This window comes from Nannospalax galili, unplaced genomic scaffold (genome assembly GCF_000622305.1).
Source record: "Nannospalax galili isolate Female #2095 unplaced genomic scaffold, S.galili_v1.0 scaffold265, whole genome shotgun sequence".
NCBI classification, from domain to species: Eukaryota; Metazoa; Chordata; class Mammalia; order Rodentia; family Spalacidae; genus Nannospalax; species Nannospalax galili.
In genome coordinates this window covers 835,368-857,999 of record NW_008353747.1, presented here as the reverse complement: position 1 = coordinate 857,999, position 22,632 = coordinate 835,368, and the positions used below count along the sequence as shown (strand labels likewise).

Here is a 22,632-nt window from a genome sequence, read left to right as displayed (position 1 = left end):
GAGGGGTGGGCAGTGGGGAGGGAGTGCAAAAGAGATTATCTTTCCATATTAAATCCTGTTGGAGGAAATGGAAGAAAGTTCGTCCTCTCCTTTGGAGTTCCTTCTTAGAACAGTCAATCTGACTGCTCAGATCTCAGGTGGAGCTCTACAGCTCAGAAGTGTGTTCAACTCAGACCCTAGAGCAAGATTGGTATCAACAGTCCTGTTTTACAGATGAGGCCACAGAGGCTTTGGAACGCAGAGTTGCTAAATGTAACTCAGTCACCAAAGAGAAAAACTGGGAAATGATTCTAGGTCAACTCTAGTCTCCTGACTCCTGACTATAGTCTAGGCACTGTGCATCCCTACTGGCCTGACCTTCAAGAGGAGACTCAAAATTACAACTCTCCTTCTCCTCTGAGAAAGTGGAGGCGGGCAGGTGTTCCTGGGGGCTGTAGCTGGAGATGTGCTGTCCTCCAGGTGCCTCTCCCTGTGGGCCTTAGAAGCTGCTGTTCAGCTGCGGGGGCGGGGGGGGGTCCCATTAGATCTGTGGCTTCCAACCCCTGCTTACATTAACACACATATGTACACATTTGGACACACAGATTTGTGTGCATGTATGGGGAGAAGCAGAGAGCCCCTTAAACTGCCTCTGTTTTACGTCCCCCAGGTTTTTGATGTAAGCAGCCTCCCATGGTGCTCGAACTGGCATTTGCCCCGGAGGATTCTCTGTGGGTTTCTGCTCTGCATTTCATAAACAATCTCTACACCAGTTTGTCAAAAGGCTTAACATAGTGCCTGTCACATGCTGGCTATTCAGATAAATATGCAGTCTACAAAACCAGAGGAAACCAGATTAAGCTTGTTTGGCCCCCAGATAAGTCCCACTTTGGTAGCACTTTATGAGTTTTTTTTTTAGCATTTTATTTATTATTTTTATTTTATGAATATGAGTATATTGCCTTCATGTATGTAAGTGTACCCATGTACCCATGGAGGTCAGAGAGGGCCTCGGATCCCCCCTGGAACTGGAGTTATGGACAATTGTTAGCCACCATGTGGGTGCTGGGAATTGAACTTGAGTCTTCTGCAAGAGCAACCAGCGTTCTTAACCACTGAGCCATCTCTCCAGCCCACAGCTCATTTTTATACCATGATCTTGTTCAACCTAATGACAGGGCTTATAACCACATTTCAAAAATAAGGAAACTGAGGCTCAGAGATGAGGGATTTCCTCGGTGAGGTCCTGCTGTGTGGGCAGAGCTCTGTCTCATATTATCTGTTTCCCTACCTCTTCCCCTTTCTGCTCCTTCAGGGTCTGAGAGAAGAGAACCACCAGTCAAGATGTAAGCTTCTAGAGTGGCTCAGATCCAGGATGGTAGACCTATAGGTCTGTACAGACACTAGGATCATAGTTTTTCCTCATTTGGCAAAGAGGCTCCCTCCACAGCTCCAGGGTGGGGTGGACAGGCCCCTCCAAATGGCCAGAGGCCTCACTGTCGTATGTACGATCCCTGGGAAGGATGGGGGTGGGGGCAGAGTGTGCCTCCCAACTCTGCTTGTCCTTTAGGGTAGTTTGACTCTCTCTCTCTGGGGAGGTCTTTGCTCTCTCTGCTCCCCCTGGGTATGTCTATGGTCCTCAGTGAGTGTTAATACAAGAAAGTTGGTTATGTGGCTCCCCCTAGTGCCATAGGGTAGGATGATGGAGCCATGGGCTGCCATGTAGGCATTAGCCTGCTTAGTTCTCTGCCACCCCAAGTTGTGTCTCACAGTCAAGGCTGGAACCCGCCTCACTCACTCACCCGCAGATTGTGTCCATGTCATCCTCTGAGACCTCCCAGAAAGGACACATGGTAGCCTCCAGCCTAGGCCCCTCATTCTCCACTGAGGGGCCCGAGATCTCCCTGAGGCGGATGGGCCCAATCTCTGTTACGGTGTTACCAGAGTTGTTAGGGCCACAGCTTGGCCCTGGCAGCCCTCACAAGCTAGGCTGGGCCAGCCATCAATAGGTCAGTGAAACAGACAGTGAAAAGCAGAGAAAAGAGATTTTATTCCGTGTGACTACAGTGGGCAGAGGAACAAAGAAATCCAGTGACCCTCCAAATCTAATTTGGGGGTCCTGACCTGAGATTTAGTTTTGAATAGAGGGCAAGAGGAATGCATAGCTGAGCGGTCTGGGTCAAAGTAAGGCCCTGTTACTAACCTATCAGTGTCTAGACTTCAGTCTCTCCTGCAAGGTGGCCTTGTCAGAACTGTGTGAAATCTCTTTCCAGGAGACAAGTTCCCCTCTGGTTGGTGCCAGGGTCCCAGTCTTTTCCTTTTCCCAGCATGAGATTCCTGGAGAAACTCCAACTCTTCAGGGACCATTGGTTTCAGTAGCCAAGGAGAGGGGTTCAAATGTCTCTAGATTACCTTCATTTCTGCCGGGAAACTTACACAAGTTGAGAGGCCCGGATGTCCTCTGCTCAGGCCCTCCCTGCTTCCCAGCTGCTCTCCCCTCCCCAATTCCAAAATGAATAGAACATACAAGCACATACACTCACACACAGTCACATACACTTACATAATATGCTCACACACTCATATACATATACTGACACACACATTCACATACTTAAATATTCACACAGACGTGCATATACTCAATACACACATGCATACACACACTCACACTTGCACACACATACACAAACATGCACACACACACATTCACATACTGTCACAAAAACACAGTCACATACATACATGCTCACACACACACTCATGCACACACACAACCCACACAAAAGAGAACCATAATCAAGAAACTCTTTTCACACACCCTCCCTAGTCTCAGCACTGTGTCCATAGACAACCTCCCCCTCCTCAAAGAAAGAAATGGAAAGCCTCCAGCTGAGCCAGTAGTGGTCACAGGGGGTGTGGAAACCCCACTCATGGCCAGGCAATGTCTGTGCTGTGGCTTAAATGGGGCTGGGAGGGGACATGGGTGCTCCAGTCTGTCTGTGGGACCTGGCCATCTGAGGCTGGGTTCACAGGCCTCTGCCTCTTTGCCATTCCTGGACATGGTGTCCTGAGAAGGGACTAGACAGAACTTTCCCAAATCACTGGGGGGAAGGGGCTGCACTGTCCAGCAGGTTCCAGGAAGGCTGACAGCCCTGAGTGCTAACGTGAAAAGAGCCTTGGAGATGATGTCTACTGAGGGCTGGGGTTGAGTGAGGGTCTTCCACAAGTCAGAGAGTTTCTCCACTTGGGGACAAAGAGGCTGGAGAGAGGGGGAAGTGCTCACTTGACATCACATACTCACTGACCCTGAGTTCCAGCCAGTTCTGCTGGTTCCCAAGGCAGGCACACTGGGGATGAAATGAAGGCTGTAGTTACTAGAACTGACCTCAAAGATCCCTCACTCTGTGGGTCCACATACCACCAACATCCCTCTCATCACAGTAGAGTGCTGGGAGGCCATTCCTCATTCATCTACCCTTTCTCTAGATCATTCAACAGTCCTTTACTGAGCACATACCCCCTGCTAGAATGCGGCTGGGTATTTAGGTGCTTGGGTAAACCACCACATGCTCTTCCCACCCTGGAATAGCTGGTAGGCTGGGGTACAGAAGTGGGGATGTTCAGGTCCATGGGACATGGAGTTAGGGTGTCAGGAAGGGTTCTGGAATAGCCAAGGCCTAGCCTAGCCCACCTGCTCTCCTGGGCTGGTATCTGAGGGCTCAGATCTCTCCTGAATGATTTTATTAACTTCACAGGGAGTGTTTACTCTGCAGCCAGAAGACCTGAAGTGTGATTCATTTTAGGGCCAAGGACACAGGGTTCTAGGCAGTCTGTGAGCACACATTGTTACTGATTGACAGGCCTAGTTCTGGGGAACAAGCAGAAATAATTGACCAGACTGCTGGAGAGGGCCACACTAGGCCCTCCTCTGCCTCTCCAGGTGTCTGCACCTGCCTTCTTTACTCAACTGGGTCTCTGTCTTCCCAGCAGGAGGGAGCTGGTGTGTGCTCGTGAGTGTGTATAGTAGCTCTCTGATAAGAACAGCTACCCTGGGGAGTCAGAAGAAACCAGGGTACCTCCTACAGCTCCCCCACTTCCCCTTCAAAGTCATAACCCCTTGACTTTAAAGCTGAAATTTTAGAATTTTGTCTCCTGTTTTGTTTTCCCCAAAGCCAAGTCCAGAGACAAAGACCTTCCCAAGGTCACACAGCGGGCCCAGGACAAAGCTGCCAGGAAAACTGATTCCGCCTTCCAGAATGCAGCCTACTGAGTTGAAGCAGCTGTTCAGAGCCACAGGCTGCTGGCCCAACTGGGAACTTCCTCTTCTTCATGCTCCCTCCCACCCCACTCACCCGGGGATTCCGCTCAGTCACACAGAGAAGCCTTTTGGGGAAGCAGTAGGGATGTAAGAATTGCTCAAGAAGGGAACCAGGTTTAGAGATGGAGAGACAGACAATAGTTAGAGAAGCCACAGCTGAAGACCTCCTGGGTGCAGGGACTACGGGATAGGGCTTCAACCAGGGTAACAGTGGGCAGCCCAGGAGACCCAGAGAAACAAACCTATCAAACAGGGCTTGAAGAATGGAGCTGGTCCCAGGGCCTTCCAGCTGAGAGGTCTACCACACCCTGAGGATCCTTCACCCTGACTTAACTCCTGTGGTCCCTCTTTTGTCCTTTCAGTGTCTGACTGAAGCCCTGGACATTAAGGTCCCAAATTCTAAGTTTCTTTCCAATTTCTCAGCTACTCAACTGCCGTGACACCAAGAGTCCCCAGCCTGGGACACTAGTTGTGTATCCAGAGACTGGGAGGGGACCCAAGTCAGAGCCCCCCAGTGTTTTCCAAGACTGGGGCATTTGGGCCTACAGCCTTGGTCTCAACACTGCCCTCCTAACACAACTGCCCATGGTCACTATAACCTTGGCACTGAGGCCTAAACTGACCCATCTTCTTGCCCAGGACAGCATTCACCTCTGTTAGATGGGGCCAAGTATCCATCTGTCCAGTGGCTGATGAAGAATCAGTGAGGGTTTTGTTACCACCAACAACTGCAATTCAGAGCTCAGGCCAACAGAAAGGAAATTCATTTCCCTAGTAGTGGCACCTTTGCCTTGAGCAAGGAGTTGGGAAGGGGAGGGAAGGTGGGGGAGGATGAGGCTCAGCAATGCCTCTTTCCTGAGACCCACCTCCATCCAAGGAGCCCCTCCTTTTGCTAGGGCAGGTCCAGCAGAGATACTCAAAGCAAGTCTTGGGGCACTTGTTCCTTGATGAATGGATGAGCTCAGGATTGCTGGGGTAGGGGTGAGACTCGCCCAGTGTTTCTAAGCTGTTAGGAAAACCAGAGTCCTGTGCCAGGGGTTCCTGTATTCTGGACAAACCAGCCACAGTCTCAGCTTCTGATGGGGGACGCTGAGTTTAGACAGGAGGGGACCCTGCCCAGGCCACCCATCCCAAGGTGGGCTTGTTGCCCTCACCCTGGGTCTCCCATCCCTGGGTATTTGCAGAGACTAAATGAGGTTGGCAGGGGGCATGTGGACATGGGGACAGGATCCTGCTCACGATGATGGCTCAAACTATGAGCTCTCAAGCGTCATGGAGATCTGCTCCAGGCTCCTCCGTGAATAAGGTACAGGGAAGACCATTAGGAGTGGGTTTTCCCTGGCAATCTTTGGAGCTCAATTGCTGGGGACTCTGAGTAGGTCATGGGCTCCCTCTGTTGGTAATAGCGGAATTGCAGCCTCAGATAGCGGGGTTCCAAGTTGTTTCAGTAAGGCACCAATCACTTCTCAGACTTAGTTTGTAATTTGTGATTCCATACAGCTTTAAATTGTGGAAAATGAAAGTTCAGTACCTCGAAGGTCATGTGACCTTCCTGAAGAGGAAATGTACCTAGGAGTCTTGGATGGGCAGCAAGTCACAGATTCAGAATGTCCCCTGGAGCTCTAAAGTGTCACTCAGGAACTCACTTGGCTTCAGCCTGGGTGAGGCTGGTGGAGGGTACGTGGGCATGGGGACAGGATGACAGGCTTACCAGATAATTTCATGCCTGTGCTGGCCGAGTGCCCAGTTCTCCCTGTCCAAAAATGACAAATGTCTGTGTCCTAAAGATCAAACAAAGACCCCCAGACCCACTTCCGATGGGCCAATCTGGTTGCTTAGAGGACAAAAGGGGAGACCTTATGGTAGGCTGAGGGAGAAGTGACTCACCCAAGACCATTTCCCTCCTGAATAGCTACAATTCCCTCTCAATAATGTAGACTCCATAGGCTGGTGAATAGAACATTCTAGAAACTTGACTCCTTTCCACTGCTCCCATTTCTCCCTGGTGAACCACAGGCCTGAAATACCTCTTCCTATTTGCTTTGCAGTTGCATCCAAAAACCTTAGGAAGCCCACTCCTCTCCCACCCCAACTCTGACCAGGCCCGCTCCATTCCTATTCTTCTGTCCTATAGAGGGCGCTCAAGTGCCATCTCCTATGTGGTAATACTGTGTTCTTAAGGGTGTGATGTCACATTTTGTCAGCAGTGTGATGCTGAGCTGAGTAGCCACCCTTTCTCCTGGGGGGAGAGGAGGCGTTCCTGAATTCTTCCGCAGTCCTGCCCTCCCACCAACAAGCTTCTGGGCTTCTCTCCTCTCTTTGTCCTCCCAACCAACAAGCAGGCAGTCGAGGCCCACTGCCAACCTGGGTATCACTTTGGATAAGTCACCTCCTCTCTTGGGGGGCCTCAATATCTCCTTCTGTACAATGAAAATGCTCTATTTTTCTCTCAAGTAAGGCTGCCTGTGATTCTCTGTTGGTGGGTGGTCTTTAGAGCCTGAGGACAGTGGGTTAGGACAAAGGACTTAAGTGCCAGATGAAAGGGCAGCCACGCTGCCTGTGTGGTCCATCCAAAGACAGCCTGCTCTGGACAAACTCCATCAACCTGTTCACCAGTTCACCTCCATGGAATGGATGCTCTGAGATGCAGATAAGGAAACCAGCACCCAGGTGGCTCCACTATCTTGCCATCCCTTCAGCATCTTTAGAGGCTTCATGGGAAGGGAGGGAGAGGGAGCTGGGCTCCATCCTGTGTGTAGGAATATCCAGAGTGGAGTGTTCAGTGAGCTTGGGGCCAGAGTAGCCTGATACCATCTCTGACTGAGACTGTCCTTTGTGGGTCTCTGTCCAGATGGAAGGGACTGGAACATGGTAACAGTGGACTCACCCTCACTGTCCACTTTTGGCTCTGAAATAGACCAAATAGATATGTAGGAATGGATCCAGCTGGAGTGCCTTGAATGTGACTTGATGAGGTATGGGCTGAGAGTGTGAGTTAAAGCCCCACAGATTTATCTACCCTGGCCAGTGGTTCATGTGGGGGAACTGAAGGGACTGGAACATGGTAACAGTGGACTCACCCTCACTGTCCACTTTTGGCTCTGAAATAGACCAAATAGATATGTAGGAATGGATCCAGCTGGAGTGCCTTGAATGTGACTTGATGAGGTATGGGCTGAGAGTGTGAGTTAAAAGCCCCACAGATTTATCTACCCTGGCCAGTGGTTCATGTGGGGGAACTACAGAGCCTACTTATGTGACTACAGACAACTACTATGTGGGTATCTCTGAAGCATCCCGGAAGCAAGCTCCCCAGGGGAGCTTCTAACTTCTAAGAGCAGCAGTTCCCCCAGTAGAAGCCTTAGCAGAACCCCACAGACCCAACCACCTTGAACCTGGACCTTCAGACTTCCACAGGGCATCCAGAAACCAAGACAATTATGAGTTCAGGGGTAAGTGAAGAGCGGCCTTCAGACGACCACACTGAGCTTGCTTTTATAGGCAGATACACAATTCACTGAAACCCAGTTAGACCAGGCTGTACTGCACTCCACCTTGCAGTAGGAAGTGGGACATTACAGCATTTGGGGAGGACAAGGAGGGAGTCCGGGCACAGGAGGCAAGAGCAGATGCCCATAAGGGGGTAACAGTGAGCCTGGCGCTTCCTTCAGCCTGAGTGCTGACCACGATGAGGCAGAGGTCTACAGTTGGGGAAGATGGGCATCCTTGGAGCTCTGGAAAGACAGAGGTGGGGTTAGGGCTAGGAGGGAGGCCTCTGGTGATGGGAGTTTTGTGTCTGCCCCTCTTATTCTTAGAGACCCCTCTGTGGCACCCCTCTTCACACACCCTGCTCCAGGCACTCAAGCCTCACTTTAAAACACTGAGAGGACAAGCCATCTTCCCAAATCCCTCCCAGCATGTTGGCCTGCTGTTTGCATGCATGCTCCACCAACCAGCAAAGGGAACTTACCTGCTGTCACAGCTCATCTTCATTGACGTGCCTGGGAGGGGATGAATGAAGATAGCAAGAAGTCAATGAAAGGGGAAAGTCTGTGGCCCCCAGGTGGCCTCCCCACCTCAGAGAAAACTCCCTGCCTCCTCTCCTGCCCCAGCCACCTTATCAGCTCCCCCACAGCACTCACCGGTGCTTCTTACTGCCTCCACAGCGGAATCTTTTGCCTTGAAAAGAGAAAAGATTTGTTGTCATTTTCCAAGGAGACTCTGGAAGACTCAGTTCTGCCAGTCTTCCTTGCTTCCCTCCTTCTTTCCTGCTAGCATAACCACAGTGTGGGGAGGCCACATTTGACTGTCTCTGTTTATATAGGGATGGACCACCAATTCAATTAGTCAATCAACAAACATTCAGGGTGGCAGATACGTGGTGCACTTCGAATGTGCTGAGAGTGGCAGCCTGAACCCAGATTCATGGTGCTACCAGCACAGTGTTGGGTACAGGGCAGTTGCTTAATACACACTTGGAGAAGAGCAGGCCAAGTCCAAAGCTGAGGTCCCCACCCAGGCTCATCTGCCTCCCACACCGGTGTGCTCAACATCTATGAGGCAGACTGGGAAGAGCAACCTTCAGATGAAGTGGCATGAACCACAGGGGTGAGGAAATTCCATAACACAGAGGCCTGTTTGCTCCCCCAAGTGTGTTCATGACTGTGATTCTGGTATTTTTCTTTCAGTTGCACCAAAACAAGTCAACAAATATCTATTAAGTACCTGTCGTATGCCTGCTGGGACTGAAAGACATATAAGAATGTTTCTAGAATATTCCATGGCTATCCCAGATTCTTCCAAAAGTATTTTTCCATGGCTGTCTTTGGATGCTAGCCCTAATCTTGTGAGGCAGGTGGAACCATCCTAATTTAACAACGAACAAACTAAGCACTTGAAAAGTTTGGATAAGTCACCATTAGGCTCCAGGGTCTGGCTCCAAGCCTTGCAGGTTTCTAGCAGGGGTTGGAGGGCATCAGTTAACACCCAGGGCCAGCTGGGCTGCCATGCCTTTTAACTGCATCCAATTTTCCATCTCAAACGCTGACAATGAGGACAAAGGTAATGTCCCTCAGTGGTCCTGAAGGTTACCAAAGTGGCTAGGGTGTAGCTCATGCCTCCAGTGTCCAGATGTGGCAGTGCCTGCTCCCCTGGTCTGGCCATCCTATTTCCCTTCCAATTTCCCAGCCAGAAAAAGACCTGTGCAAACCCAAGTCAGACAAAATCCCAGCATGGGGGGGGAGGTGGGCTCAAAGCCTCAGCCCTAGATGAGGATCTATAGGCAACTGAGAGCTGCTGGGAGAGGAAGAATCAGTTTTCATTAAGGGTATGATCCTGGGTAGGCAGACCATGCTCCAGGGGATGGACCCATACCTTAAGACCTTAAGAGTATTTGGGCAACACAAATTAGACTTGATATACCCTAAAAAAATAACAGAGGACATGAGGTGAAGAGGGGTAGGGAAGTAGGGATGGATCTGAGAGGAGATGGGCAAGGAGGGTTGAATATGATTGTAGTAGTTTGAATGAGAATGTCTCCCAAGAATTTGAACACTTGGCCCCCAGCTGGTGATGCTGTTTTTGGAAGTTTAGGAGGTACAGCCTTGCTAGAGGAAGCATGGCACTGGGGGTGAGCTTTGAGATGTCATAACCACTTCCTATTTCCAGTTTCTCTCTATTTGAAGATGTGAGCTCTCGGCTTTCTTCTCCAGCTGCCTCCTGCCATGCTTACCCACCATGATGAACTCTCATCCCTCTGAGCTGTAAACTCAATAAACCCTTCTGTCTACAAATAAATTTTCTTGGTCATGGTGCTTTATCACAGCAACAGAGTCACAACTAACATAATGACCAAAACACATTGTGTGGAATTCTCAAAGAAGCACTAAAATATTTAAAGAAAAAAAGAAAAAAAAAATAGCCAGTCTTCCCTCTCAGATGCCTCTCCCAAGGCCACTACAGGTATCCTGGAGGAAAAGGGAACCTGGCGTCCCTCAGGCATCCTTCCTGAATCCTTCCCTTGCTGAAGTATGAGTGGTGACTAGGCCTCCCTCTCCAGCTCATAGCTATCCCCTCCCAGCCGCCCCCTCCCAGCACACAGATGTCTCCACTTACTGAGAAGGATGAGGAGGCCCACGACAAAGGCCAGGCCTGCGAAGATCAGGCCCCCTTTGCGGACAGTCTCGTAGTCTTGGGAGAGAGAAGGCAAGAGATGATGGTGTGGGCATGGCCCCTAGCAGACCTCCCAAGTTCACCCAGCCAACCTCATGATTTGGGGCACATATAACAGGGACCAAAGCCTGGGAGAGGCCAGAGCCAGGTGATGGGAGTGTGCTGGGGGAGGGCTGGCTTACCATAGTAGAAGGGATCCACTGCATCCTCGGGGCTGCCACCTAGGAGAGAGCCAGGGGTGGGATGAGCAGGATGTCACAAACCCAGAGCACTGGAAATCCAGACCCTCTTTTCAGACAGTCCCCATGGCCCAAATGGGGATGGGAAGGCTGTGTAAGAGTGACCTGGGAAGAGGAGGTCAATAAGGGCATCCATCTCAAGGCCACCTCACACACGCATCTTGAGGCATCTGAACTGGGTATCCATGCTACTTGTGGGGCCCCTTACAGACTTGGGAGGATGTGGATCTCCTCAATTCCCTGCTTTGATAGGCCAAGAAGCCCACCCTGGGTGGTCTGCCAGTGGCCTCTCTCAATGCCCCTACCTCAAGGTATCAGAGAAGTCTGTGAAGTAAATGAATGAGCAAAACAGAGCCTTTGGGTTCAAGGAACAAGGAGGAGAGAACTGAGGATTGGTTGGAGTCTTCGTAAAAACCCAGTGGAAATTGAAGGCAGAATCAGGACTTGACTCATTCCTAGAGTGCTCTCCTACATCACTGTCCTCAGGCCAAACTTAATTAGAGAGGAATACACAGTGTTTGTCCTTGCCAGGCAAAAGCTAACAGAACCTCAGCTCATACACCCTGGGAGATGCTGTTCTTAGTCCTGTATAACCAACAAGAAGACTGAGGCACAGCTAGAGGGTAACTGAGCCATGCCCGAGCCATGCAGCAAGTAAGGGGCAGAGCTAGGATTTGAACCCAGGCAGAAGGTCACTGTGAGTCTGAGTGCTAGGCTCCCTTTTAGGTGGCAGGCAGGGAAAAGACATTTTCAGTCCAAGCTGCCCTTGTGACTTTCCCCATATATTCTGTCCTCCAGCCATGAGCCCAGAACACTTGCCCCTGGGTGGTTGAAGCATGGAAAACACATTAGGAGGCTGGGCTGACCAGCAGAGCTGCAGTCACCTACCCCCCATACACACACACACACACACACACACACACACACACACACATACACCCTCTTGGCACCAGGGCAGCAGTGTCCTGCTCAAAGGAACATACAAAGTCAGCAACTCTTAGGGTATGCTGAACTGTGGCCCCATAGTGAATGTTCACAGGGCTTGGTGAATCTAGCTGTTCCGGGTGGCCAGAAGGGAACAGTGCCTAGTGGACCTCAGACATGAGTTGCTCAGGAAGGCCAGAAGCTAAGGAGAGGTGCCTGGGACCCAGGCTCTGTCCCCATGCAGAAGGCCTTCAAAGTTGTTTTCCTAGCCTCTGTTTTGTTCAAGATCATATACAGAGTTAGTGTCAGAGACAAGTTGGGATTCCCCTTCCCTCCCAGAAGCCATTTGATGAACTACTCTCCTATCAATGCTCTGATTAGAACCTATCATGGTGGTGGGGTCAGCAGGGGCCTTTTGGGTTCCAAGCCTGAGTCAGTGGGTCTTGAACCCAGAAGGCTCTCATCCCTAAGCCGGCTGGGAGGGCCAACTACCATCCCCTCAACCCCAGCAAGCCCTGATCACTTTGTGATCTGAGTTCCCCAACCAAGACTAGGAAGTCATACTGGGCAGGACACAGTGGCTTACAATGGTTGGGAGGCTGAGGCAAGAGGATTTCATTGAATTTTAGGTCAATCTGGGCTATATACTGTGGTTCAGGCCAGCCAGGGCTACAGAACAAGACCCTGCCTCAAAAACAAAATCACACAATCCCCACAAGCCTCTGTAACCCCAAGTTCTGCCTCTCAGCTACTTTTTTTGTGGGTTCTTTTTCCAAATGCAAATTTTCTTATAGAGGAAGCTGGTTGGGAACCGCAAGGCAGGGAAGGCAGGAGAGGGAAAAGTGGGGTCTAACTGTCCCCCCAAATGCAGTCCAGGCAAGCCAGTCAGCTTTACCAGCGATACTCACCACCGAGAGTCAATGGCCCAGCCATTTCCCCAGCCACCAGGGCGTCTCCACAATCCTCTTCCTGTCTCCTCTAATTCGGGGACAGTGTCTGCCTCAGGGTGGCCGGGGCTGAGGGTGGGGGCATTAAACATTAACAGTGCCAGGTAATATTTACCCTGGTCACAAGAAAAGCCCGAGTGTGTAGAGAGGGGCTCCCGCTGAGCCAGGCAAAAGGTGGTGTTGGGGGAGCCCAGGCAGGGAGGAGCTGACTGCTGTTTCTAGCCCCTCCCAGAGGAAATTTCCAGAGAGCAGGGCTGGGATGGGCAGCAGCAGTATTCTTCCACACAGCGGGGCAGTGGGATAGGGAAGTGGACGTTTCAAGATGCACTCAGTGTGAGCAGCACACAAGAGCCTTGGGATAGGTCAGGGTCCCCAGGGTCCTTTAGCCCTGCAGTGCTGCCTGGTAGCCCCTATAGAAACCACTCTGGCAGCTAATATTCTCATGGAGGACTCAGGGCTCCCTGAGGGGTTCCTAAGGAGCCTGGCCTGATTCCCGTCCCACCCCACTGCAGCCCTCTGAGGACCCCCTGGGTCAATAGGTAATACCAGCCGCCATGACTATGTTTCCCCTGAGAGCCTTGTTTTCTAATTCATCCTGATCTCGAGGTCATATGTAGCTACTCACGCCTCAGTCTGAAATGCTCCATTATCCCCAACTAATGTCTTACTCTAATGTCCAGCACTCCCTCCCATGGCTGTCCACCATGCACTTAAGACTTTCAGGAAGGGGCCCTGGCTTTGCTCTTATGGCTTACAAAGCACTTTCCTAGCTGGTAAATCCTTTGTGCATTAGTTCCCCATTTGACTTGTGAGACATCGGAAGCAAAGACAAGTTAAGGCCTTGCCCAAGGTCACACAGCCAGTCAAAGGCAAGGGAAAGGTTGGCAGCTGTGCCTTCGGATTCAGGGCTCAGGTGCTTTCCCCACACCTCTGGGACTGTCCCCACTCCACTGTGACCTTCCCCTCAGGGACTCTGGTGCAGGTGTTCTGTGAGTACTATACAGTTATTTTTGAGTTCCCCACAGTAGAATTGGCCTTGAAGAGGCTGATGTTCAACAATAGTCAAAGGACCAGGCAGTGGTCAGCATCCCCCAGGCACAGTTCAGTCAAAAGGGAAGGGATCCATCTGCAAGTTCACCTCAATGCATGGCAAGGGACCAACATCTGCATAACTACACTGGCTCTATCATGTGGCCTTTGTCAGTCTGTTTACCTCCTCATGCCTCAGTCTCCTCATCTGCATCATGGGCATAACACCCAGGACTTAGGGCAGTTGTGAGGACTGAGATATGTATATCAGAATATGGCCGGGTGCCTGGCACACTGGGTGCCACTGTTTCTTCCTTGATTGAGGAATAACTCATTAGTCTTTTGTTTAATAGTAGCCATGAGAAAAGTCAACCACTCTCTGCTAAAAACCAGCCAGAATGGGTGAGAAGAGAGACAAGAACTTGGCACCCACACAGCTCTGCTGTGCTTTCAGAGCCAAACGACATGTGTTTGTGAAAATGGACAACAGTGCAATCAAATGAGAAGCAGGAACCACATGCCAGGCTTTTGGCACTCACAGTCCCCATTTAATTTCTGGTAGCTCCATTTGACAGATGAAGAAACTGACGCTGAACATAACCTTCTCCTAACCATCCCTAGAGGGCTTGTATCATGAGGGCGGTGTGTGTGTGTGTGTGTGTGTGTGTGTGTGTGTGTGTGTAGATGCACCTGAAACCAGCAAGGCAGAGTCAGCCGGGACACCCAGATTCCTAGAATAGCTGCTGCTCTTCACACAGGACAGCGGTGCCCCCACCCCCTCTTGTTACCTTAGTGACTTTATAAGCTCCTATGGTTTCTTTCTGGAGTAAAGGATGAAAAATTGGTGGAAAGATAGAAAGACGTATGACAGACAGAAAGACAGACAGATATCTAGATAGACAAATAGATACATAGAGGATAGATGATGGATAGGTAAATAGATAGAAATAGGTAGATAGATGGTAGATTGATATATAGATAAGAGGTAGATAGATACACAGAAGATAGATGCAGAGATGGTGAATTATAGATGATTTAAAGATACATACCAACAAATATAAATAGAGGCTAGATAGATTATTGATAAATAGGTGCAAAGTAGATAGATAATAGATAAAAAGATGATTGGTGGATAGGTGATAAATAAGTGACAGACTGATAGAAAACTAGATAAGTAAATAGGTAGATGACGGATAAAAAGATGATGGATGGATAGATGACAGATAGATGACAGACTGATGGATAGATGATAGAAAAAGAGATAAGTAAATAGATGATAGACAGCTAGGTAGACAGACAGATGAACAGATGCCTGGATGGGCAGATAGGCAGGTAGGTAGACAGGTAGACCAAGCCATAGGGAAAGCAAGCTGACAATTGCTTTTTGGGAGCTGTGCAAGTCACTGTTCCAAGCCCTTGATGGAAACTAACTTCTCCACTGCTGCGTGGTTCTGCAGGAGAAGGAAAGGGTTAGCATCACTCTATCTTTGCTGGCAGAAGCTGAGGCACAGAGCAACATAACCTTCCAGAGGGCAGACAGCCAGCAAGCGTGGGGACCGAGACTTGACTCAGTAGTCTGAAGCCAGATCAAATGGACTAGATGAGGAGGATGATAGAGAAGCAATTTCTCCAGCATCTGGCTCATCACAGCGGGCCCAGAACTTGGTATTGAGCCATCCGTGTTGGCATAGTCTGCCTCTCCTGTTTCTGCTTCTCCAACACTTCTGGGGAGCCAGTAGGTATATTTAAAATTAATAGGTAGCCCCATGTTTCAGAGTTGGAGAGGGCATGGAGGAATAGGCTTGGGGAACTCACCCAGGTACCACCTGTCCATGGCAGAAGTTGCTGGCCGTGCAAATCAGGGAGTGCCTGCTGTTGCGTGGGCCGGGATGAGCAGAGTGGTGCTCCCTCCCTCCACACTGGAAGGGCAGATCTGGGACAGGAAGAATCAGGTTGAAGGAGGGGCTGGAGAGGGAGCCGCTACCCTGTGCCTGCCTGCCTGGGCTGGTTGGGGAAAGGGACCCATGTGAGGGTGGGGGAAGAGTCTCTGACCTCCACTGGCACCTGAGGAGGGAATAGCAAGAACAGTAGAGGAAACCACATGCCTTCCTTTCTCCCCAAGGACCTTGAGGATGTTCAAGAAGGTTGCTAGTGGGCACAAGCCATGGCAGGAGCTGACAGGAGCAGAGTGACCCTCTTCCTGGGCCTCAGACCAGCAACTGAGGGAGACACTAAAGAGAAGTGGGTCCCCAGTCTTCACCCAGGAGTCATGTCTTCATCCTCCTGCCTAGTGGTCCCTACTCTGATGTCTCCAGCCCCTGGGCCCATTTTTTCAGCCAGGACTCCTGTGAGACTGCACAGGAAGCTTCCCTGGGTACAGTGAGGACTTTCTCCAGCTGACCCTGGGGCTTAGGGCCGAGCAGTCTTCTGTGCCATACTGCTAGCTGGGCAGAGGTGGGCAATGGTTGGAACCACAACTGACCTGAATGTTCTCCTGTGGCAGCCTGCAGTTCCTCCCCTAGAGCTCTTCGCTCAGCCCTGGGGACTTGCCCCAGCTGTGACACACACCTGGATGCACCCATGGGGGCTCAACAGGAGTTCCAGCACTGGCACCTAATGAGGCCCTCCAAGGCTGCAGGTCAATGTCAGGGGAGCAACTGAAGGCAGCATATCTTCAGGTCCCCCAGGCAGGGATGGCAACAGGGGCTGACGGGAACAGCAGGACAGTCACCACTAGCTTCTGGAGTCCTTTTGTCCTGGTCACTGTGATAGACCCAAAGCAAAGCCACCACAGGAAAGTCTCTGTCAACTGACTCGGGCTGAACCACAAGGTCTGCCCCATGCTTCCAAGGCCATCCTGGTGTGGCCATCCCACAGGAATACCAGCAGAGCATCGATGATGCTGAGTCTGGTCACTCTGACGGCTGGCCTCACTGTCCCTCCCTAGCCAGGTTCCCTACTCAAAGAGAAGGACTAACAACACCCCCAGGGAGCTGCTGGGCTGGAAGCATTCTGAAATAGAGGCCTGACTACCAAGCTGGGGTCTCTGGTGGCTGAGGTCTGTCCTGGGGTGCAGAGCTGGCAGCCTTGATTCAGGCTCCTGGTGTCCCTCCTAGCCACCTCTGAGGTGAAGGGCAGATCCACCCAGTGACCCTGTCACATGTTCCCAAGTGGAAATCCAAACCTTCAGAAAGCTCAGAGCTGCTGAGTGGAAATTCCCCAAGAAGAACCAACCTGGAGAAGTTCAGACAGCCCAGGGCAAGATGGGACTTCACATTTAACAGTGGTCTAGGGAAATGTAGACCTTAGCTGGACCTTCCTGTCCTCCCAAGCCCACTCTGCATTCGTTCCCAGTCTCAGTGCTGTGAAGAAAGGCACTTTCTTAACAGACACCCTGAATTCCTAGCTCCTCGCTTACAAAACCATTCACTTTCCTGCCCCAGATCCCAGCACACTCAGAGTGTACGCCCAAGTCCCATCCATGTCCCTTCTTAATCTCATCCTGGTGCCTTCTCTGACCTTGTCCCCCTGCTCATCTGTCCATTCCTGCCATTCTGTCCCGTTGCTTGTTCTCTGACTTTCCAGGGCTCATTCCTGCCTCAGGACCTTTGCACAGGCAAATACCTCTGTGAATACTGAGTTCCCACCCGAACCTGCACTATCCTTACGTATTTCCCCATGGGCTTTACTCAGGAGATCCTCCTGGGTATCCTTTCTAAACTTTTCACAACGCCCCTGCAACCCTTCAACTCCCTGCCCAGCTTTCTTTTTTCTCTATATCTCACATGTCTAACAAGTTCCACATTTTCCTTATTGTGTCTGTCTTCTTTCAACTAGATTATAAGGACCACAAAGGCAAGACTCTGGTAATTCATTCAATCTGGATCCTTGGGGCCTGGATGGCACACGGGGAACTCTCCATCTTGGTAAAGGAATGAATCGATCCCAGAGAGGTGGAAGCATTTTGCTAGTGACACAGCCAGCCTCCAAGCTTGTGTAAGGCAGTCCTCTTTCTGGTCTGCCACCTGTGTGCGACGGGTAACTGAGCATAGTTTACTTAAGAGGTTGCTAGCACTCAGTACCCTCATCTTGCCAATACCTCCCCCAGGGTTCTTCCAAGGGTTCCCTCACTCCTCTTGGACCCCATCCCTGTCCCTCTCACCCCAAAATACCCCTCCCTTGCCCCATAAGACTGATGAGTATTTGTTGAGTTGTGGAGGTCCTGTGTAGTTCACCTCACTCAAGTCCCAGTTCTTCCTTGGGCATTATCCAGGCCCTCCTCCTGCCAGTTGAGGCCACCTTTGGGTCCTAGCTGACCCCTTAGACAAGGGGTCCTTTCTAAGACATCCTAATTCCCCTACAAAGGGACCCTGGCTCCCGCTTCCCTGAGAGCAGCTGGGAAAGCCTCTCTTCCCACGTGTCTGAGTGAACAGCGTCCCTCGAGGGCCAAACCACCCCGGTGTAAGTCCTTTCATATACTGACCTTGCCCTTCTGAGCCAGTGAGCCTGGGGAAGGATGCCTCTCTGTCCTTCTGCCATCTTTGAAATGATGGTGGCACACCTACCTTGCAGGCTTGTTGTGATTAGGCAGCATATACTGACCTTGCCCTTCTGAGCCAGTGAGCCTGGGGAAGGATGCCTCTGTGTCCTTCTGCCATCTTTGAAATGATGGTGGCACCTACCTTGCAGGCTTGTTGTGATTAGGCAATGTGCTTGGCCAAAGGAGGTCCCAACAATGGCAGAGCCACTCTCCTACCCTGAGCCAGTTCCTCAGGAGACAAGATTGCTCACCACAATCCTTTCATGTCGGTCAGGGGCCCAGCTGAGCTCTATCACAGGCTCCCTACAAGCCATTACTACCACCATCCCCAAACTTCTTTTTTCCCCACACTCAAGCAATGTGCTTTCCCCACCAGTGTCCTGGCCTCCTTGCGGTCTTCCCTGTAGTGGTGGGGCCAGTGGGCATGGAAACACTACTCTGATGTCTTTAAAAGAAACCGGACAGGCCAAGCGTCCCCATCTCTCTTCTGTTGGTTTGCCCTAGAGCAGCATCCAGCTGTACCTTCCTGTGCCTTCCAAGACCTGGAGACCAAGGCAATCTTTGGGAGGTGGGAACAGAGGGTCCTGTTTTATCATTGTCCTACCCACTAGGACAGTGCCTTAGTCTCTTCAGTCCTCCAAGAAGGCCCTTTTTAAGTCTCAGACAGCCATGTGTGCTGTCACCATTGCATTCATGGCTGGGGAGGGCACAGGCTGGGGCCTTGTATCCCTGGTGCCCACAGGAAGCACTGGAGCAGAGGCCTTCACCATGAGCCTTCTTGTAATGGGCTTCTCCAACCCCATCAGCCTGGGCTTGGTATGGCTGCTTGCCAGAGTCCATAGCCTTTAACTCCAGGCTCCAAGATAATTTTCTGTTCATGGTGGTGACTCGCAGCTGAAGGAGCTTCAGAAGAGCAGAAACCAGAAGCTCCAAGAGAGCCCAACTTAGAGGTCAGTCCCATTCTTCAAGGTATGGTCCCCATGGCCACTGGGCAGAAAAGGTGGCTGCTCCTTGCAGGCCCCATCTGTGCTGACCAGTGGCACAAATCCCTGAAGAGTGCTAGCTCCTGTTTCCTGCTGTGACCACAGGTGCTGGGTCACTGGGGTCTTATAAGGCAGAGCTGTGAGGAGGTGGGCCCATAGGGTCCAGACCTTAAGTGTTACTTTCAAGATGACCAAAGCTGTGGGAGCTGCCAAAGGGCAATGTACGGTAAGACTCAAGGTCACCACCTGAGGGCAAGGGCAAACCCATTCATCTAGCCTCCCACACAGAGAACACCCTGGAGAGAAATGCATTCCTGACTCTCAGAACTCAGGCCCCGCAGGAGCTGGGGTGTTTCTCCAGGGCTCCTTCCCTCCTGAACCACATCTTCCTCCTCTTGGAATAGCTCAGAAGGCAAGGCCACAACCTCCGGAGCTCTCAAGTGTGGCTCTGTGGCTCTCCCATAGCCTGTAAACCATCCTTGTGTTCTGGCTTATGAGGAACTCAGATTACAGCATCTGCTCACTGTATCTTCACAGAGCCTGGGTCCTGCTCTTCAAATCTTAGCAATGACCCCATACATGTCATGGTTCTGGAGAGTTACAAAGATCTTTACCACTCCTGACATCATAGCCAGGCAGGCTTTGGGACCCCTATTTTACAAAGGGCGGGTACTGTAGGTGATAGGGCGCACAAGTCAGAACTTGAACCCAGGTCTAACAGACAGATGAGATCCTTACTATCAAAGAGATCATCTTTACGTAGCCAGTAATGCTGTTATTGATAACAGAACAGCTACGTGCAAAAATCTCAGTGTTTTTAAATCTATTGTATCACTTTGACCCAAGGTGGTAATGGGAGGACACTGACAAATCCACAGTACAGAAGAAGGTACTTGGGCTTCAGTGGCTTTTCCAGGGTCATGTAGCTGGCTGGAGGCCCAGCAACAGGGAAAGTGACAGAAGCAGGGGTCTGCTAAAGCTCTGAGGCAGAGACCCCTTCTGGACAGTACACCCATCCTGCCCAACAACCCAAGTCCTTCAGGACATCCGATCCAGCATCACCTGGCCTACCATGATTTGGCAGGCATCTTCCTAGGAGTTGTACAACCAGCCACGGAACTGGGGCTGGCTCCAGAAAATCAGCAGGTGGTTGGCTTGAACTGGCTCAGTCTGCCCCCCTGGAGCTCAGGAGTGACAGCAATGAATCACACTAATGGCAAGAGGTGGCCTTTCCTGCCTCTTTATGGCCTGGAGACAGGTATTTCCAAAGCTCCTCCCCTGGCTTGGGCAAACACACCTGACCTCTCTGACTCTCACCTGGGCCTCAGGGGAGGCAGAGCAGACATGGACACACACGGTAGGGAGGAACCAGACTGAGCTGGAGAGTTCTTCCCACTTACCAGCTCTCCATCCTGGGGAGGCCAGAGCCCTGCCTCCCAGAGGGAGGGGACAGAGTCCCTTGACCTTGGGGTGTGCTTCAGCCTAGCACCACCCTTTTCCACCCCTGCCGCTTACATTCTTTCCTACACTCTACCTCTGCCTTTCTTTCATGAATAATCTGCAAGAAAAACAAATAAATAAACAAAAAAACAACAAAAATTCTAAGAGGGTCGGAGGCCCATAGCACCTGGGGGCCCAGAGGCAGATGACTTGTTCTTATAGTGATGCTAAGAATCAGCAGCTGCAACTTGAAAAAAGACTGGAACATGAAAGTCAAAGTCATGTGAGATGGGGAGGTTCTAGAAAGTAAAACATGGAAGACCCCCAAAGTCTCTGAGATCAGGAGACTCATTGTCCCTTTATGAGAAGTAACATAGCAGCTTTCCCATTCAACCAAGTCCAGCTGCCACATTAAACCAAATCATAATACAGGATGTAGCTCCTTGCTTAGCATGCACAAAGTCCTGGGTTCAAAACCCAGCATCATCTAAAACTAGATGAGGTAGTACATATTTATAATCCCAGCACAGGGGCGGTGGAGGCAGGAGGATCAGAAGGTAAGGTCATCCTTGGCTACATATGGAATCTGAGGTCAGCTTGGACTATATGGGACCCTGTCTCCAAAGGAAAACAAAACCAAGCAAAAAACAAATAACAAACAGAGGCTAAGTGGCCTGCTGCTGTCCTGCCCTCAAGAAGTTGCAGTGTTGATGTGGTGAGGGAGAAGATGGGGGAATAGAAGGGACAGGGGACCTGTGTGAAGCTGAGCCCAGCACCCAGTGGATTCTTGGTAACTGTCGTTCTGTATGACTCTGATTTTGATGGGTCAGGGTTTTGGTCTATGTGGATCTTGTTTCCAGATCACGAGTCTCCTCAGAATCCAATCTGAGGCAGGCTAGCTAGTTTACATCCTGAAAGGATGTGGAGCCGACAAGGTCACAGGAACCCTTCCCTTCACCTGGTATAGCTTTCTCCAAGTCAGCTATGCAGAAACACACAGCCCTGGAAACAAACTTTGAGTCCACCCCAGCTCCTCTGTAGCTCGTGTGTAGTCTTGGACCAGTCTCCAGACTATCAGAGTGAAGCTATAAACAGACTGTCCTGCTATCTCAGGATAAAACAGGGTTTCCAGGAGAATGAAGTGGGTGCTTAGATGCTGGCAAAGCCAGGGTCACCATTCTACACATACACTAAAATAACAAGCATTCCCTTTTATTAACATAATCAAAAAGGTCAGCGCCTCCCCATTGGACTTCCTTACTTATTCTGTAGTTTAATGCTTTTGTTTTAGATTGTGCAGCACCCACAATCCTTTGTGTACCTGGGGCCTCTAAGGCTTCAAGACCATGAATTTCCCGAAGCACGAGTGCTCCACAAACAGTGCTTACCTGCCCCTTTACCAAGACCAGAAATTAAATATATATCTTATTATTTTTATTTTACATGTATTAGTGTATTGCCTGCATGTATATTAGTGCACCTGTGTCATGCAATGCCTGCAGAGGTCAGAAAAAGGTATCGGACCTCCAGGAACTCGAGTTATGGATGGTTGTTAGCTGCCATATGGGTTCTGGGCTCCAAACCTGGGTCCTCTGTAAGAGCAGCCAGTGCTCTTAACAACTGAGCCATCTCGCCAGCCTGGGATTTTTTTTTTTTTTTTTAAAACCCCAACGGTCACTGAGCTGGCAACATTGAACTTTATCTCTGCTATAAGACTTTAGGACTCCATTTTTTCAGAGCCCTTGGGTAAAAGTGGAGACAGAAGTGCAAAATGGTAGGGAGACAGCAGGGTAGAGGAGGGAGCAGGCGTGTGAAACACACCAAGTGGGTCCCAGGATACTGAGCAAGAGGCTGGACTCCTCCTGCCTTCTCAGATCTGTGCTTCGAAGTTCTGTGGTTGTAATCAACTCAGAATCACAGGGGCTATGTTCCCTAGAGACCAGAAGATGTTCCAGGCACCCTCAGGTTAAAACAGCTCATATTCTTTGCCCCCGGTTGTGTCTCACACAAGACACACAAAAGGCTAGGGGTGGGCTTGCTGCCTTTCAGTGGAATCATC

General features: G+C 50.6%; 1 protein-coding gene across 1 annotated transcript; it reads right to left on the bottom strand.

The window, feature by feature from the left end:
- Positions 1 to 7,745: 7,745 nt before the first annotated feature.
- Fxyd2 (FXYD domain containing ion transport regulator 2) lies at positions 7,746 to 12,766 on the bottom strand. Its single transcript, XM_008850909.3, has 6 exons — positions 12,543 to 12,766; positions 10,654 to 10,692; positions 10,415 to 10,489; positions 8,443 to 8,479; positions 8,271 to 8,301; positions 7,746 to 8,034 (listed from the first exon to the last, which is right to left on the bottom strand). The coding sequence occupies exons 1-5, from the start codon at positions 12,565 to 12,567 to the stop codon at positions 8,277 to 8,279; spliced, it is 201 nt and encodes a 66-aa protein (XP_008849131.1). The 5' UTR covers positions 12,568 to 12,766; the 3' UTR covers positions 7,746 to 8,034; positions 8,271 to 8,276.
- Between the last annotated feature and the right edge of the window lie 9,866 nt (positions 12,767 to 22,632).

Coding starts and splice junctions, on each gene's coding strand:
- Fxyd2 (XM_008850909.3), bottom strand. CDS start 12,567: ATGGCTGGGCCATTGACTCTCGGTG. Junction 10,490..10,653: donor AGTGGATCCCTTCTACTATG/GTAAGCCAGCCC, acceptor CTCTCTCCCAAG/ACTACGAGACTGTCCGCAAA. Junction 8,302..8,442: donor GGAGGCAGTAAGAAGCACCG/GTGAGTGCTGTG, acceptor ATCCCCTCCCAG/GCACGTCAATGAAGATGAGC.